General features: G+C 43.5%; 5 protein-coding genes across 5 annotated transcripts; 2 read left to right on the top strand and 3 right to left on the bottom strand.

Annotated features, from left to right (window-relative positions):
* Nucleotides 1-1,965: 1,965 nt before the first annotated feature.
* L203_104583 (uncharacterized protein) lies at nucleotides 1,966-6,111 on the bottom strand (the record flags this gene model as incomplete). Its single annotated transcript, XM_066213963.1, has 20 exons — nucleotides 1,966-2,034; nucleotides 2,090-2,127; nucleotides 2,182-2,258; nucleotides 2,312-2,469; nucleotides 2,521-2,573; nucleotides 2,632-2,727; nucleotides 2,784-2,861; nucleotides 2,913-2,972; nucleotides 3,022-3,099; nucleotides 3,155-3,224; nucleotides 3,270-3,295; nucleotides 3,352-3,446; nucleotides 3,501-3,716; nucleotides 3,772-3,969; nucleotides 4,019-4,099; nucleotides 4,152-4,428; nucleotides 4,479-5,310; nucleotides 5,365-5,542; nucleotides 5,589-5,694; nucleotides 5,739-6,111. The coding sequence occupies 20 exons, from the start codon at nucleotides 6,109-6,111 to the stop codon at nucleotides 1,966-1,968; spliced, it is 3,159 nt and encodes a 1,052-aa protein (XP_066070060.1).
* Nucleotides 6,112-6,507: 396 nt separating this feature from the next.
* Nucleotides 6,508-9,883, bottom strand: L203_104582 (ATP-dependent RNA helicase DBP7; the record flags this gene model as incomplete). The annotated part of the gene is made up of 6 exons (XM_066213962.1): nucleotides 6,508-6,544; nucleotides 6,630-6,679; nucleotides 6,726-6,759; nucleotides 6,969-7,429; nucleotides 7,489-9,748; nucleotides 9,795-9,883. The coding sequence occupies 6 exons, from the start codon at nucleotides 9,881-9,883 to the stop codon at nucleotides 6,508-6,510; spliced, it is 2,931 nt and encodes a 976-aa protein (XP_066070059.1).
* A 247-nt stretch (nucleotides 9,884-10,130) lies between these two features.
* Nucleotides 10,131-11,227, top strand: L203_104581 (uncharacterized protein; the record flags this gene model as incomplete). Its single annotated transcript, XM_066213961.1, has 8 exons — nucleotides 10,131-10,154; nucleotides 10,216-10,289; nucleotides 10,347-10,456; nucleotides 10,517-10,603; nucleotides 10,664-10,727; nucleotides 10,787-10,875; nucleotides 10,944-11,098; nucleotides 11,150-11,227. 8 exons carry the CDS (start codon nucleotides 10,131-10,133, stop codon nucleotides 11,225-11,227), a joined length of 681 nt encoding a protein of 226 aa, XP_066070058.1.
* A 1,851-nt stretch (nucleotides 11,228-13,078) lies between these two features.
* On the bottom strand, nucleotides 13,079-14,168 carry L203_104580 (uncharacterized protein; the record flags this gene model as incomplete). The annotated part of the gene is made up of 6 exons (XM_066213960.1): nucleotides 13,079-13,093; nucleotides 13,144-13,380; nucleotides 13,429-13,506; nucleotides 13,554-13,668; nucleotides 13,716-13,790; nucleotides 14,071-14,168. 6 exons carry the CDS (start codon nucleotides 14,166-14,168, stop codon nucleotides 13,079-13,081), a joined length of 618 nt encoding a protein of 205 aa, XP_066070057.1.
* A 177-nt stretch (nucleotides 14,169-14,345) lies between these two features.
* L203_104579 (uncharacterized protein) lies at nucleotides 14,346-17,230 on the top strand (the record flags this gene model as incomplete). Its single annotated transcript, XM_066213959.1, has 9 exons — nucleotides 14,346-14,439; nucleotides 14,482-14,611; nucleotides 14,666-15,449; nucleotides 15,509-15,757; nucleotides 15,807-15,897; nucleotides 15,950-16,047; nucleotides 16,091-16,799; nucleotides 16,848-16,988; nucleotides 17,040-17,230. 9 exons carry the CDS (start codon nucleotides 14,346-14,348, stop codon nucleotides 17,228-17,230), a joined length of 2,487 nt encoding a protein of 828 aa, XP_066070056.1.
* Between the last annotated feature and the right edge of the window lie 112 nt (nucleotides 17,231-17,342).

The raw sequence follows: 17,342 nt of genomic DNA, 5'->3' as shown, positions 1-17,342 counted from the left end.
AATCTCTTTTTGAAGTTAGATAGGCGTGGGAATGGCTGGCACGCCTAAGTAGTATCACTTGTAATTTGTCCTTGGGAACTTTTATCATTTCTCCTTCACTTTTCTCATACGATCTATATAAATAACATCTAATCATTGATATACCAACAGTTGATCTCTGCAACAGTATGCGCACTAAGTCCTGCAAATGATGGAGCTGTCATAGAATACTATCACTTGACATCACCCCATAGTATTAACAAACATATTCAAGTATGTTGTACGATAATCTCACTGGCAACTTCATAATATCCCTATTCTTTATGGTACTGAAAACTATGCAGAGCATCACCTCGGGTCTATCGCGCTTTTTCTAGCTAGTGCAGCACTCCGTGTACTATAAAGAAGGAAATGGAGCCTTCCCGAAGGGTCATCAAACTATACTATCTGTGGTGATTATGCGGGCTCAGAAATACCTTCTGCGGTTCAGTCAACCATAGGCAATGCTCTCACATCTGAGTAGCTTGCGCAATGAAAACAATGTGAGAATAAGGGGAAAGCTCGCTCTACTATCACCCCTTTTCGCCTGGTATCGCAGTCAAAGTCTTGCGTACGTGGTCAGCCTCTGTCATGTTTGGTTGTATTGTAGCCAAACATACAATCAATATAATTGAATCCTGCAACAACGTTTGATTACCTTTTCAGCGCCTTCTACCTTTTAGAGCGACAGCCAAGCAGATGAATCAACATGATCAATCATTCATCACGCTCATCTTAGTTTGCATTATCAGCTTAACTGAAGCCACCATTAATTGTATCTTTCGACATGGAAGTATCACAGGACTGATATGTCAGAGATCTTGAAATGACCACACTGCGACTGATCCGCCGTTCTATTGTCGAGGCACCTACTTTCAAGACAGCAAACAAAAAAGACGTAGAAAATCTGTGGCCGTCAGGATCTATCCCATCGAGAGTAACTGAGGCTATAGACAGCGTGGAGGAGATTAAAGATTTACCGAGAAGGCGATTTGAAGGAATACATTGGGTTCTGTCAAACTACGTCAAACAGTCATCTTTGGGAGCTCAATTTCTCCCTGCAACATAATAAAAATTTGTAAAATCATTCATACTCTTTGCAGAAACACCAAGACGGTCCTTGGCTGAATATACTGAGAATCAAAAACCAGTAAACTCGATTGGATATCTGTCGTCCACTCAATATGTCTGACTATACAGATTGTGTTGGCCACTAGAAGACTTATCAGTTTGCCATAGGATGTTTCGCTTACACGTGCGGCTTACCCTTTGATTAGTGTTCAAAGCGCCAACAAGTCACTGTTGCTTCAACTAAATAGACTGAATACATAGCCAGGGCTGACACCACAAAGGAAAGACCCAGTGCTGTGGTACAACGTCAGGACCCGCAACGAGTTGAGGAACATTTGTTGAATTCTGAGATTAGAGTGTTTGTCTTCTTATCCAGACTTTATGGAAGGTGACTTAAATATCCTTTAATAGGACCCCTCGCATCTTGAAAACATAACGATAACCATTGAACAGATACAGGAATACTCTCAAACAGCATGAGATGAGATAGAGCAAGAAGTCATCAAGGGAATGGCAGAGTTTATGTTTGGTGATATGAAAGCAGTTGTAGCTACCGGGGGCGTACACAAAGAGCACCAGACTGTAGCCAGCTTTGCAAAGACTGATTGCACATAGTTTAACAGCAATAAATGCTGTGAAAAGGAAAACATAATGTAAAATAAGAATGGAATTTAGGTAACCCAATGGAAGAAATCGGCAAAGAATGAAAATATAGATAATATTATAACGGCTACTAGATTTTCACAAATACATGCAAATACAAATTTCTCGAGTGACATTGGTTTGAGATACTATGTTAAAAATGCTTCATTATTACAAGGCAAAAAGCGCCATCTGATACTCGTACCACGGTAAGAAATATATGACAATGCCCGGCTAAGACATATGAAATCCTGCGCCTGAAGTAATGGCTTGGAGAAGCTTTGTCCGTAGCATATGCTCACTCTATCAATATTGTTAGGTCCGAGCCTCAAGCGAACTCCACATTGTTGCTACTTACGGTATAACCAGGTAGCTTTAGGAGATTAAAGCAAGCAGCTTAGAACTTATCAGCAGGTATTGCTGCATGATGAAGAGCATTAACAAGCTTACAAGCTGTGGGAAGTCGGTTCATATCAGAACCATTAAATTTCACTGCAAATTGAGGGTTGAGTTGAGAAAAACCCAATCTAATTACATGCCATATTAGCCAAACATCGTTTCTTCGCGAGTGAATACTTGCAATGGAGGCCTAGAACAGCTAGTAACGAAACGTAAGAGAGCTCTCTTTTGTTCTTCATCAAATTCTGCAACAACCTTCCAGAACAAACGTGGGGTAACATCGCTGGGAAAGCCATCAAAGTTACAGTGGGCTTTGAGATCTTTGATATCAACGGGTGCCTGAAAAAGATATGTTAATTCCGTTCTGGCAACGGTATCATTGTAAAATACCTCTTCACCGCCAATTAGTTGCTGAAGTTCTTGCTGATCAAACATCCGTAGCCCTAAAACAATAATAAGTTCTACGTCTCCATTACTGAACGTTATTAGAATTCAAATTACATTTGGCGTCGATAAGATCGGACAATCCGACGAAGAAAGCTCTGCTTTGAGCTGAAATTTGTCTGTCAAGCCTGTATTTACAGACAAGTTGAATGTCTGTTTCGTAATCATAAGCAATTTAGTTCGTATACTTGAGAATAGTCCCCATTTACATTCATGCCGATTCTCAGCAGTCACCGATATCTCTGAACCGCCTGGAAGCAAGTCTATTTGTCTCTGCACCCCAAATTCTGAGACAGAAGTCAATTGATTATATGCGTTTCATACGTGCCTTCACTTGCCTTCGTCTGTGATAGAAAATGTGAGGGCCATGTCCTCTGGTTTGGGGTCATTTTTTAATACTTAATAAGCGTTAGCGACAATAAACATTCTTGACAAGAATGCATGTACTGATTAGACCCTTGTACAGGTCCTTATCAAGAGACGCAAGATCATCCAGGTATGACTGGCGACCAAGCCACTTCGCCACTGGCATAGGTACATGTCAGTTCTGATTGGAATTTTCGTAACTGTCATAACCCACAAAAAAATCCTGCAAAGGTGACATCTACTAGAATGCCATCGTAGATAGCCTTTCCGAGGACTTGTCCAATCTACCGACAGTCAGTATGTTCATATTACCTCTGGCATATACTTACGAAACGATACCAACTAAGATTATGGGCTGAGAAAGGAATGGTATTTACATCAATTGTGTATGGGATTAAAATCATTACTCACACTCAGAAGCATAAGAATGTGGATTTGGGTAAAGCTCATTTTGGTTTGTGACTAGCCACAGACCGCGGTTAGTGTCAAATATCTCTTTGGAAAGCCTGGCATAAATGTCAGATAAATGTCGCATAAACGAACAAGAAGATTGAACACACATAGTTAAGAACTCCTTATATAACCCGCCACCATCAATCCCAGCTTCAGCTATACCATGCTTGTCTATAAAGGTGATATCCACTCGACCTTTCAACGCTGATTCCAAGCCGGAAAGTTCATCAAACCCATCTTGAGAAATATGGTCCCTTCTGATTTTAGCTTCATTGGTATATCGCCTGTCGTGATAATTGATGCCAATTTTTTTACGGTCGGCTCTACATTCAGCACTGTCAGCACTAAAAAGCACTTCCCACTCAAGTTACGCCTTACTCGATGAACATTCTGAAAACCATAAGTCGAGTCTGGAATGGTACAGCCATTGGTAGATTATTGAGCAAACCCAGCCTCGGAGAGATGTATGCCATCTGACGCTTGCTATATTTTTGTCTCACGCGAGCCCAACGTGGAAGTGAATCTGTCCGTTCCTCTTCTTGCTCAGTTAGACCAGAGAGCTCAGCGTCTTCATATCTAGAAATTCATGTCAGCTTGAAAAACAATATTAAGGAACGGATCTTACACAGCAGCCTCAACAAAGCCTTGCATATCCATTGGCGTCTTCATTACCCAGAAATCAGGATCGGCAAATTGTTTTCTTGCGCTATTAAAATATCAGCACTTTATTTTGAATATTAGAAGCCCATTGCATTTACTTTCTTTCGGAGACTCGTACAACCCCTTTGGTGAACAACCGTCTTACCTCCTCGGTGCTATTGTAGCCCGGCCGATCGTTATCAATCGTAACGCTTAAGGTAGAGGTACCACTCATATAGCCCCAATAAGCCAAGTTCCGCCATAAAGCAGTGAGTTGTAAAATCTCGTCCATATTGAAAGGATTCCGAGATGGCGAAAAGAATTCGTCATCCGGAGTAAGGAGGAGATAGTGACAATACATGTGCGTCAAAAGAAGGAGACAAGGAGCGTAAGGGTCTGATAAGAGTAAGCAATTCTGCATTGCTCGTAAAAACGCAATAACCCACTTTCGGTGAATTGTTGCCAGACGGATGGATTCTCGCTTTCTTCCCATTTTCCACGTACACCATCCCTCCACATGGTTTTCATCAAAGCCATTCCATTCCTTCCGTCTAGTAAAGAGTCCAGAACTGTTTCCCATCTTGGACTTCCTCTTAAAGTATTTAAAAGACTGAGAAAGAAAGAAGAAAAGTTGCCAAGAAGAGTGTCGAGGGCTAATTGAGAAGGCGATAAAATGTGGTGTGAAAGAATGGATGTATGAGATGTAGAAGATAAAAGAACTAGTTTTGAACGTATCTTTCGATCAAGTGATGGCCTGCGAGGCCTTGAAAGCTTGCGAATGGATGCAGTAGTTTCTTCCCCAGTAACTTCACCCTCACTGTCGTCATCATCGGTTTCCATATACACATCGTCGTCCTCTATTATACCCTCAACCCATTTCCCCCAACCTTTCTGCATTTGACCAAGTACGTTCCCAACCACGCTCATCCAACAGGATATTCCATTGACCCCATTTCTTGCTAGTAATCCACCTGAAATCCCAAAGGTGGCGAGGTTTGCCAAGAAGTTGGTTTTACCCATCTCCGTTGATAACTTTCCTTGAGCAAGAATATTCAGATTGTGCGATGCATAAGGAAGGAGGAAGTCGAATATGTGAAGGTTGACGGAAAGATACGTTAACGCTTGGAGAGGCAAGACAGACGGAAGGTTTGGAAACGCCAAAAGTTCATTGACAAGCGGTGTTAATGTCAGAGCAAGCTGTGTCGGGAGTCCGACAGATAACGGAGCTGACAAGAGTTTGGTCAAGGGCAACAGTATAGGGTTTTTCGATTTGTCAGGCTACAAGTCACAGTCACATTCGGTTACGGGACCCTTCTGTGGGAATGTGCTCACAGTCGCTGCCACCAATTGGGACAAGATGGAGACGAGATTCTCTGTCCAATAGTTCCTCTGGACTACCTGTAACCAGCTCCCCCTCGCCGTGGACAATAGTTCTAGAGGTAAACCACCATAAGAATCAGAGTTGCTAATAATTTCAAGTGTGTTCAAGATGATAGCCACATCTGGCGTGCTGCAAGAGTATAAGCCAAGATCAAGCTTGCGATCCTGTAGCTTACCATGGATCTAGTTCAGCAAGACGAACACATCTAACACTCAAAAGTGCAAGTATCATACCCCACTCTGGGTCCTTCTCTAAAGGTGTAATAATGGCATATCTCCCGTCTAAACAGGTCGTTAGTCCACAATAAGAGCAAGGGACGCTCTACCTTGTGAGTTGAGACCAGCTTCGCACCATCTTGCAGCAATCCTCTGCTTTCTCTTCAGACTATCGCCATACCTCGTTGGACCACGCAGTATGATGACCAATTCTCTTCCAACTTTCTCGACATTCTGTCCACTTTGAGCTAAACTTTTCTCAATACGTCCCATTAGTTCCCTTTCCAGTGATCTTGCCGCCTTTCTCCCTCTCCAAACTTTCTGGATCTTTAGTGCAGCCAACTCTTGCGTGCGTTTCGCTTCACGAGCTTGCCGCTCAGCTCGCACCGAGCTTAGTAACGCAGAGGAAGTCGTGGAGGTTGAAGTCGAAAGGTTGACATTGTTTATCTTTGAAGAAGTTCCCAAGAACAATGGGTCAAACATCGTTGACCTTTTCTCTACCTTAAAAGTAAAACAATGAACAAGATAATTTAAAGAGTGATTTGACGTTTTTGGGCAAGATTAGTTGCGCTATTGAATCTTCCACGTCATCACTTTTCTTCTTCTGATGCGTTAGGCGTGCAAGTAGTTTCTGTGCCTAAATCATAAATCTACCCTGGTGTCTTATATTTTTGGGAAGAATATTGTTCTTTTCTGTTTGGTTAGTTGTCATCTATAACATTTATTGCTGCCAAACTATGTGCAATCAGGATTTGCAAAGCTGGCTGCAGTTTGGTACTCTTTATGCATGCCCTTGGTAGCTACAGCTGCTTTCTTATCATCGAACATCAGCTCTGCTGTCCCGTTGATGACTTCTTGCTCTATCTCATCTCATGCTGTCTAAGAGTATTCTTGTATCTGTTCAATGGTTGTCGTTCTGTTTTCAAGATGCGAGAGGTTCCATTAAAGGATATCCAGGATACTTATGAGGTTAATATATCCTTTCAAAAGATTAGACTGACTCAATAGGAACCCCATGAAAGCCTAGTTTATGGCTGTTGGCATCTTGATACTATGCCTCCAGTCAGTTTCGTCTTTCCATGCGGCCATACACCTACAGGTATCCAGTATGGCTCTGCTTGTATCAGCGTACTGAATAAAATTTAGATGTTATTCTAGATTATCCAGTGGTATTCCGAGCAGTAATAATTGACATAATGTGCAGTGGAAAAAGAAATGGCATGTAGTAATGTCAACATTGGTTCAACAAATCAACATATACATACCCTTAGGACAAGAATAATAGCAGCTCGTACCATCATATGGCTTTAAATTGAATAATTCACTTTGGCCCATTTTACTTCTTTGAGATAAGCTTTTCCAGCTCTCTATGGTTGACCACGTGAAATTCTCCCCCAGCACCAGTATCTTTGTCTGCCTTTCCAGAAAACACACCAAGCTTCCCGCCACTCTTGAGTGTTCTACCTTGTTTCCTAACAGCCTCGTACATCCTTCTCTCGGTTTCATTTCTCGCTGTCAACTCCTTCCCGCCCTTAGCTGCTTCATCATCATCAGGATCCGTTTCCCTTTTCCTCTTGCCTGGCAGAACGGTAACGCTAGAAGTAAAATTTGTCTTTGTTGTTTGAGACTTGCCACCAACAATCGCGCTAGCTAATTTAGCAGGAGCTTCTCGCAAAGCAAAAGCTTTGGCTAAATGACCGAGATGAAGGGATTTAATGTGGAAGAATCTCTTTTCTTCCAATGGATGAGTTGAGTAAGCGCGAACGAAAGATGCAAAAGCTTTCCGGGCTAAATTGGCGTTCTAAGAATCACCGTTTAGCCATATGTAATATTTGAGCCCTGCAAATGCAAAAGACTTACCTGCTCGGATTTCAAAACCCATTTCTCAAAACTACTTTGAACTTCTGTAGCTCTTCTCTCAAACTCATACGATTTGCCTCCAAAACCTTTTTTCAAAACATCTTCGACTGCAACTTGATGGAGCGTAACACCCCCTTTCCCTTCAGCTACGCCCATCTTGCTTTCCGCCCAACTAACCCAACCCTCCTCGCTAGGCCCAACAAACGCCCAAGCTTCACCCCCCTTACCAGCACGAGCTGTACGGCCGACTCTGTGTACGTATTCGTTGATACTTCCTTCGGTGGGGAGGTCATATTGAACAACGGCACGGACAAGTGGCAAATCAAGACCTCGAGAAGCGACTGATGTCGCGAGAAGGATGGAAGGCTGGGTAGAGGTTGCTGCAAAGGCGTTCAGTGAAGACAGACGGGTACGGAGGGGAAGCGAGCCATGTAATCGATGTATAGTAGTACAGGGGAAGAGTGGAGAGGTTAACGAGATCGGTTCGTCTGTTGGCTTAGATCTAGAGCTTGGCTTTGTCTTTTTGGGTTTGGCTTGATCATTCAAATCTGTCCCTTCATCACTCTCTCCAGCTCCTCCCTCTACAGTATCTTCTTCTGAAACCTCCTCAGGTTGTCCCATTTGCACTCCTCCTAGTAACTTCCAATGAAAATCAACAGCATCAGTGGAACTGAGAAAAACCATGATTTTGGTTCCATTTGCATTCACGTCGCCCTTGATTTTAGAGATAAGCGAACGCAAGAGCGCCACAAGAGTCACAAGGCGAATTTTGGTAGGGAGCAGGATATATCTTTGCGAAAGCTGAGAAGGAGGAGTGAATTTCTCTTCAGATTCCTGGGGAATGATTACAGCTTGTGATGCTTGCAGAGCTTGTGTAACGATGTCGTCTTTGCCGCTTTTCGTTTTCGAGTCGGAATTTGTCTTGTCTTCTTCCGCTCGAAAGACTATAGGGTCTCGGAGCGCGGCACCAGCTAATCTCTCAACTTTAGCGTCAATGGTAGCTGAACACAAGATATTTTGTCGGCCCCTGTACCAAAACGGCCAACGCATTGTACCTCCACCCTCTTCATCCATCTCTTTCTCAATGTTGATTTCATTTCTCCTTCTACCTTCAAGTGCCTTGATGATTCCAGTGATCGTTTCCTCGAATCCAAGATCCATAACCCGGTCTGCTTCGTCCAGAACTAAGAACATTGTCTTGGCGCATTGAAAAGACATGGTATTCTGCAAATGGTCGAGTAAACGACCAGGTGTAGAGACCAAAATTGGCACACCTTTTCTCAGTCTTGCCTTCTCGTGTGTTCGAGTCGACCCGCCGGTCAACAATCCCGAAACTAGCCATCTCGTGAACGGTTTCTCGTCATCTTCGCAAACGCTGCTTCCACGTTCTGCTCCTAATGACATATGTAACAGTTGTTCTAGCACTTTTGATATTTGCTGCGCAAGTTCTCGAGTAGGAGCGAGAATGATTGCTAGCGTACCTATAGACCGATCGATATACGATAAGCGGGATAATGGCAGTAGAGTCTGCACTATGGGAAGGAGATAGGCAAGGGTTTTACCAGACCCCGTCTGTGCTTGAATCAGAACATCTCGGGGAGACTCTTCATGCCGACTCTCGTCTCCAGCCTGCTTGTCCGGGTTAAGAGGAGATGACAACATGTAGGGTAAACAGTTTCTTTGGATGCCTGTGGGCTTCTCCACATTCATTTTGTTCTTTAAGTGTCTAATAAGGAGTTTATCAAGCCCCAATCCCTGGAAGGTTGTGGTGTCCATTGGGGCATTTGAAGGCACACCGGCAGGTACCTCGGGCAAAGTAGAGCCCTTGACGCCAGGAAGAGAACCAGATGTGAATAGGGAAGAAATTATTTGGGGATTTCTTGCTCTTTCTGAGGATTGCCGCGATGGTCCCGCTTCAGAAGAAGGTAATGGAGGTGTCGAAAAAGCATCTGAAGGAGTAGCTCGATGTTTCATTGAGGATTTGGTGTTTGATTTTGCTACTGAGCTATGAGCGTTCGGTTTTAACATCTGAGGCTCCAATGCTGGGGAAGGATGACCAGCAGAGCTTGGCAAACCGATTGGTGTCGAGGCTCGGAAATCAATCGGTGTAGGCTGAGATTTCAAAGGTGTCTTCTCCTTGACAGTTGGTTTGGAGACAGTACCAGATGGCTGTATATTGGTAGTTTTGAAAGCGTGAGAAGGAGCAGTATCAGTCTTGAAGGTTTTGAAAGCATCTCGTGCGTCTCTTTTTGCTTTCAACCTAAGTTACTTGTCAGATTAAGTGGTGAGTTAAAACGGCCACTTACTTATCTGTCCATCTACCACTCTTTCTGGGGATGATTTGTCTAACAGCACCAGTAGGAACCGCAAAGTTGAGTTCAATATCATCAGCCATCTTGTTTTGTTTGTCGTCTTTGCGATATTCAAAAGTAAATGAGATTTATATGAGGATTGAAAAAAAATCTTTAATAAAATTATATTTGCAAGTGATAAAAATTGTGACGTGTATTCTAAAAAGTGGAGGTCTGTTGTTGCTCATCTATCAATTCTTTCAAAACCTGTCAAATGGGTTACAAATTGAAATTAATTGAGTCTGAATGATTTCAAGATAGTCTATAAACTACTATAGCGAAAAGGGGGTAATGTTTGTCCTTGTGGCTGTACGGGTCAGTACTAATTTCGCCAAATCACTTCTTTCAGCATGCTCATCTGTCAAATTCTTTGTAGGATACTGTACCTGTAGCGCCTAAAACTTTTAATATTCCAGCTGCAACTACTATCCGAGATGCTGTAAACAAAAAGCAAGCACTTTGGTCGACGTTTTGTTTCTAGGTTGCACTAACAGTTGTGAACTGCAGATATGCCAATAAGCTTATTGCAGATAGAGGTCTCGCTCTTTCTGCGTTTGACATTTTGACAGCTGAAGATGGAAAAGTGACCTGGGGAAACGGATTGATGTATTACAAGGGTAATTCTACTTCTTTATCGCAACAAGTTCTGTAGCTGATTACCGTGATTTGGTCTGCAGTCTCCTTTAGACTAATGCTCTTTGCACCTTTTGTTGGAGAAGTTATTGTTGGACGTGTTCTCTCGACTACAAAATCATATGTTAGAGGTAAGTGATCTACTTTCATACGTCGATGCTGGCCAAAGGTGTTTACATGAGTCGTTGCAGTGTCTCTTGGCTTCTTCCAGGACATCTTCATTGTCCCATCTCTCCTTCCCCCAAACTCTGCCTAGTGTGTTATTGCGCCTTCTAGTACATGGCATTTCCCAGCTGATGCATGTTTTCCCCCAGTGATACTCAACAAAAAGCCTTTTTCTGGGTTTCTTCAGACGACGAAGTGCTCATGACTCAAGAACAGCTTCTGAATACGGTAGTCGCCGGTATGTTTTCTTCTGCTAGTCCTTTCTTGTTTTATACAATCGTTGCTCATACACATCATGTTTCATAGAGCGGTTGTACATAGACTCAGGGGAACCCATTCGCTTTAGAGTGGATTCAATTGACTGGCAGGATGTCCGGCCAACTCCACAAAGCTTACTAGCTGAACAGAATGGAGAAGCCATAGAGAAAGATCCAATTGACAAAGCTGGGTTTAAGATCTTGGTGCGTCTTATATATGTCACAAAATATGACCATGCTGATAATTTGAGATAGGCAACGATAGCAGAATCTGGTTTAGGTGTGACTGCTTGGTGGCCCGGAAGGGAAGAAAATGAGGAGATGTACGAATAATTAAGGAAAAATGAGATCATAGATTCTTACTAGCGTTTTCAAAAGCTCAGTCGTCAAAAATGTTGAATTCTGTCGTACGGACAATGTAATCTGACAGGTTAACATAGGATTGACATTGCGGCCTGCATGTACTTTATGGCTCTTTTCATCATTTACCAGCTATGGCAGCAAGTTCCACGCTACTTACTTGGGTTTTGGATTTAACCTGTCAAGCTCGATGACTGCCAACTAAATTCATATCCCAGCCCCGTCCATGCCTAGTAATTCAAAACCAAACCTGTATAACAAGCCTTCTTATAGCCAACTATAATGTCTGTCTGTCAATTAAAACTCTCAATTCACATCTATCGCAGTTGTATATATATTCGGATGATACAAGTACGATGAGGATGGAGAAAGGTTTTAAAGAAGTCATAATGTATCAGATTATATATTTTAAAAAGTCTGCTCAATTTTGCTTAGTCACATTGCATTGTCTAGAAAGTCATTTCATATCTATATTCTGGCCAAAAGGGAAGGCAATTGTGATTCTAACCCGTGGAAGCTTAGGTTTGTTAAAGCTCTAAGGCGAAAAAGTTCAAGAGTCCAAGACTCAACGAAAGAACAAAGATATTGAATTGAAAAACTGTCAAACTTAAGCAAAACGTTAACTTCTTTGGAGGTCTAGTCGGGAGCAATGTAATGTTCTGCTCAGCTCTTGATTTGATCCAGATATCAAGATACTACCTATCTTACGGAAAGCTGACATAGTCATAGTTGACCTCATTTGTGTCAAGACATGGCTCTTTCTTTTACGATCAGTCGTTTAGCTTCTACCAGACAACGAAGCGAAAGCAATACGCTTTTGCAAGCCCAACGAAGTATTGCTCAATTTTGATCAATTTCTTTCTCGAACGCTTTTGCCAAACTAAGGCTAGTCCTGTTACGTTTCAAAACATAGGGCCTTCATCTTACCATCAGAATCAGTGAATGCTTTTTCTCTGTCGCCTTTCTCTCATTTCTCATCTGAACTTCTCCGAGAGTTTTGACATACAGAGTCTATCAGCGATACTCGGCTGTTTAGCTGTGGTTATAACAAGTTAGCAAGTTTTTACGCTATTCTTTCAGAATTCAGACTTTTCTTCATTTATGTCTTTCATTCAAATCATATCTCAGGAGTACCTATAAGCTGATCCAGCAGTAAGAGAAATATGTAATCATTAGACGTTCTTTTGGGATACCAAGCACTGCGCACCTTCATTCGGTAATCCACCTAGAGGGAAATAAGTAACTCCTGTGTCCATGAGACGATACAGAACACCAACAAAAAATTGGATTGACAACATGGCTACTGGCACGAAGGTACGAGAACCTCAGACCCTCAGAAGATTCAAAGTGATAAAAGCAGCCTGATTGGCGATACCGCCTCATCCTCGGTTGATTGCCAACTCTTATATCTGTAATCCATGTCAACTCCAGATCCAACTTTTTCCAGGTCTTGATATAGTAAGAGGAGCTGACAACAGGTGACAAGACAATTAGTCGTAAGATACAACACCAAGAAATGAGTGACAGACGAATGAGAAGTGTCAAACACGATTGATGATTGCTTGATTTGTCAGTCTCGTCATGGGTTCAGCTTGTTTATGTCACATATTGTCAAATTCATTGAATGAAAGCCTTCATAAAGATCCAATAAACAGATAAACCATTTCCGTTTGCTTCATTGTATAGTCGTCTTTGACGGCAGTAATCTCAAAGTTGCAGCTGACTGATTTGAGAATGCAGGTTCATGACGCTACCAAGTCTAACCTGTACGTAATTGCCCTCCTACAAAGCATCTCCACTGCATGCCTACATAGGGGAAAAAGCTTAAGCCCAAGTAGACTAGATTGTTGTCAGCAAAGTCCTCATCGTCATTGGAGAAATAAGCATACAGGCCTGTTGGCGGCATACCAAGCCTTGGACTTGGTCCTTCGGTGGGGAAGAGGGAATTTGAGGCCAGGTTCGAGAAGTTGCTTGACGTAAGGCCTCCTGATGTCTTCCTTCTTTTCAACCTCAGCAACACGGAGGATCTGAACACTCCTGAAACGAGCACGGTGACGAGCAGCCATGTCTTGGTACATGGACTCAACAGCCTCTGCACGGGAAAGAGCACGGTACTCCTTGACCATCTGAAAAAGTATTTAGTTTATAGGAAAGGACTGAATAAATTCACATACGTTGTGGGTGCCAGATCGGGAGTCGTATCGAAGCCAGATAGCAAAGTTTTTGACTTTCAAAGGCTTCTTCTCAGAGATCTAAATAGTGTAAACTTCGTCTCATTCTGAAGGGAATATTCACGCACAACATTGATGGCAACAATCTCGCCGTTAGCCTTCTTGGCCTTCTTCAATTGACGAAGATAATACCAGTATCGGGACTTGGCAACAACCTCGTTGGGGGCAAAGATCCTCATGCGGCTGCAGGATTGTCAACCTTGCGCTCCATAGATACAAGTCACACATACTAAAGCTTAGGGGCAGGATCCGCCTCGGTAGGAAGGGTTCGGCCCACGACAGAGTACTCGGTGAAACGAGCCATTCTGAAACAAGAGTTAGCCCAATTATATTTGGTCTTGCCTTCAACTAGATCCAGTTCAGTCCACCCAATCCAGCATAACAACAGCTCAGAGAGCCTGCATGCTGGTAGTATGCTGTAGAGCACTACCAACATCACCATAGCCCTTCTTGTCATCAGAACGCAGACATTGCCCCTGTTTGTCGTCCTCGCTGCCGTTGCCTATTCTCCTACTCTTCTTTGCTGCTAGCCGTTTGCCCATAATCTGTACTTGCTGAGAGGCGGCGGATGAATAATGAACTCACTTTAAGATATGTCTTGAAGGATACAAAAAAAAACGGAGTCTCCAACTTGAATCATCTACAAAACGACGAGTTGGTGAGGGTGCGGAGCTTGCCGCCATTTGCAAATGCCGAACCTGCTAACTGTGTTGTGGCGAAGTTGCTAAACGCCGATACATCCGTAAAAGGCTCGTGTGATTTATGCTTACGTATGCAACTCAATCGGTGGAGGCTATGGTTTGTGGGTGTTTCCTGAAAGTCAAACAATAATCTTTTAAAGTAACAGTCATCCGTTCACTATGGCAAATCGCCGTTCGGACACTGAACTGCAAGAAATCCTCGACACATTTGTAGGAACTAACAAGACGGTCCTTACTGGCAGCCTACCCCAGTGTACGTTCTTTTACCACCAATGCATCTACTAACGTCATCTAGTAATTGCCGGGTATGAACGGGACAACAAGACAAAGATATTAGGTCAGTATGACTATGAGAGCGTGTGTAGCCTCTGCCAGCAATATCCAGACTTGGAATTAGGTCCAACGGAGCTGTTTGACTTCTTAATGTAAGCAACGTCAAAACAACTAAGATTGACCATACGAAGGGCTGTGCTCAAAAGTCTGGCTGAAGAACCATATCCAACTCCAGACACTGCCACGCCATCCACTGCTCAATCACACTCTACTCCACAACAGAATCAGCGTCACCATCGACGACATTCAGACCGCGTCCGTTCTCCCTCAGATTCTAGCTCAACTTCATCTAGTGACGAGGACGACACTCGTCAGCGTCGACAAGTCTCGGCACCTCCAATCACATCTGCTTTCCCTAGTTCATCGTCTACTCAGCCATCGCCGTCCATTGGAGGTTTTGCACTTCCAGTCAGGAAGAAAACTCTATCTGACCCAAATCACTCCGATGGCTCTGTAGATTCTCCTGCACCTGTTCGTATGGTTCGCAATCGAGCCAATCCCCCTAGTGCCTTCACTGGTGGTTTTGCACGCCCAAGCCCAGCTGGTAGGCGCCGTCGAGGCTCAGCATCTGCTCAGGGCGAGGGAGACCTCAACAGCCCAGATTTAAGGAACCTCATCAAAAGATCATTTTCCTCCTCTTCTGAGCGAGTTCAGTCGCCTCAACCTTGTGGTCGTCCTGTCTCTCGCCAATCGCGGCCATCTACTCGCCCTCCAACTCCCTTATCTCCTGTCGACTTGCTCGACAAGACGTCTTTCCACGAGAGCGCAAAGTCGCCAATAATTAATAGTGAACGAGAAGATGATCATCTGGACAGTGAGGCGATGCTCGATCTCGATAGAGTCGAGGAGGGAGAAGATTGTGATGAAAGAGAGTCACTAAAAAACACCGTCAGTAACGATCCTTTAATGCCGAGGTTGAGTAGAATATCCGTGAGTCAATCCATGTTTCATTGAACACCTTGATCATAAGCCATACTAACGAAGAATAGACCGAGTCATCGGCGTCATTGCGTACATCTCACGAACAATTACAAAGACTAAGGAAGGAGAACAGTGAACTCTCTCGGAAACTAAAAGAGACTGAAAAAAGCCTGGCAGTACAGGGAGCCGAGAATGAGAGAATGGTTGAAGACCTACAAGCACGGCTTGAGGAAGCTCATTCAGAGATTGCTCAACGTCGAAAGGATGAGAAGGATATGCGAGGTAAAGACCGAGCTCAACTTATTCAAATTTCTGGCGTATGCTTGACTATTTGCAATTGGTGGCAGGTACTAATGGAGAATACAGTTTGAGGCAGACATTCAAAGCTTGCAGAGAGGTCTCGACAATGCAAAGGCAAACCATGCTGGCATGCAAAAGATGTACAACTCTCAATGTGGTAAGCCCTCCCAATCTAATTCAGAGTAAATTGGTAGCTGAAAGCTTTCCAGACGAGGCACAAAGATTGAGAGACTTGTTAAGAGATCGAGATCTCGAAATTCGAAATCTGGAAGATGCAGCAAACACTCATGCTGCCGATGAAGAAAAAGTATGTCTAACATCTTGATGAGCAGAAACTGATACTATCAAAGCTTACCCATGAAATCCAAGCCCTTGAGACCGAAATCAAGCGACTCGAGGGTGATATTTCTTTTGCCCGACAAGCCGAATCTCATCTTCAAACTCAAAAGCAAGAAAACCTTGCTCTTAAAGAGACAATTGATCGCATGCGATTTGACTTGGATGAGGCACGAGCTGCTGTGGCCCTAATCGGTACTGGGGCAGGGCGAGGTACTGCCAGTGCTGGGACTGATTCAGCTGGAGGTTCAATCGCTAAGAACCTAGGGGATGAGCTTGGAAGAAGATTAGTTGATGTTGTCAAAGAAGAAACCCATGAAGACGAGGACGAAGAGGGCAGCTATGTGGAGACTATAGTCACAACTCAAAGGACAAGAAAAAGAGCTGTCTGGTCTCATTCCCAGGCAGGATCCTCGAGTGCACCAGTAATGACGATTGAGGAAGGAATTAGAGAATATGTTGATGCCAGTACAGCAACAGATGCTTCACTCTTGGATTCCCCTACGTCTCCACCCGCATATACAGCTGAACCACCTCCTGTGGATGCCGATCAAGTCCTTCAGCAGGCGCACCCAAAAATTCACAAAATTTTATTCAATCATAAAGGGACCATTGCAGACGGCGAAGAAGACTACGAGGCCTTGGTTGATGCATTGGGAGTTCGATGTACAGTATTAGAAGAAGGGTTAAAGATGAAAAGATTGAATAGAGCAAAAAATGGTGGTGGGTTTGACTTCTTAGTACTACTCTCAAGAAGCTAATTTATTGCAGAACCGCATGTACGACATCGCAAGCGACAATCATGGACGGAGAGCCAATCACCAGGTATTGTGCAATATATATTTAATGGCACAAGTGACGTTAGGGACAACGTCGGGCGATTTGCTGTATTTGCCGTCGCTGCTTTTGCTTGTAAAGCATCCTTTGCACCTACACAAGATCATTGCTGATGATCTTGGATAGTCGGCGTCATTGCAGGTTCCCATCTCCTCGGCCCATCAGCAACCGGCCTTCATCCCCGTGATTATAAGCTATTTCAGCAGATGAATACACTGGCTGGTGCAGCAGGAGTAGGCGAAGGGTTTCTCCCTGCACACATGTTGGGCGTTGTGGAGAATGGCGCAAGATTGGTCGCCGGTAGGATACCCACCTAGAGTGTATCATCATGACACAAATGATACTAATGACATTGGCGGGAGGGAATAGACATGCTGGAAAGCTATTGTAAATATACTGTACGCTGTATTCTATGGTCTTTACTTTGAT

Source organism: Cryptococcus depauperatus, chromosome 5 (genome assembly GCF_001720195.1).
Source record: "Cryptococcus depauperatus CBS 7841 chromosome 5, complete sequence".
In the NCBI taxonomy this organism is placed as follows: domain Eukaryota; kingdom Fungi; phylum Basidiomycota; class Tremellomycetes; order Tremellales; family Cryptococcaceae; genus Cryptococcus; species Cryptococcus depauperatus.
This window is presented reverse-complemented; position numbering and strand designations above follow the sequence as displayed.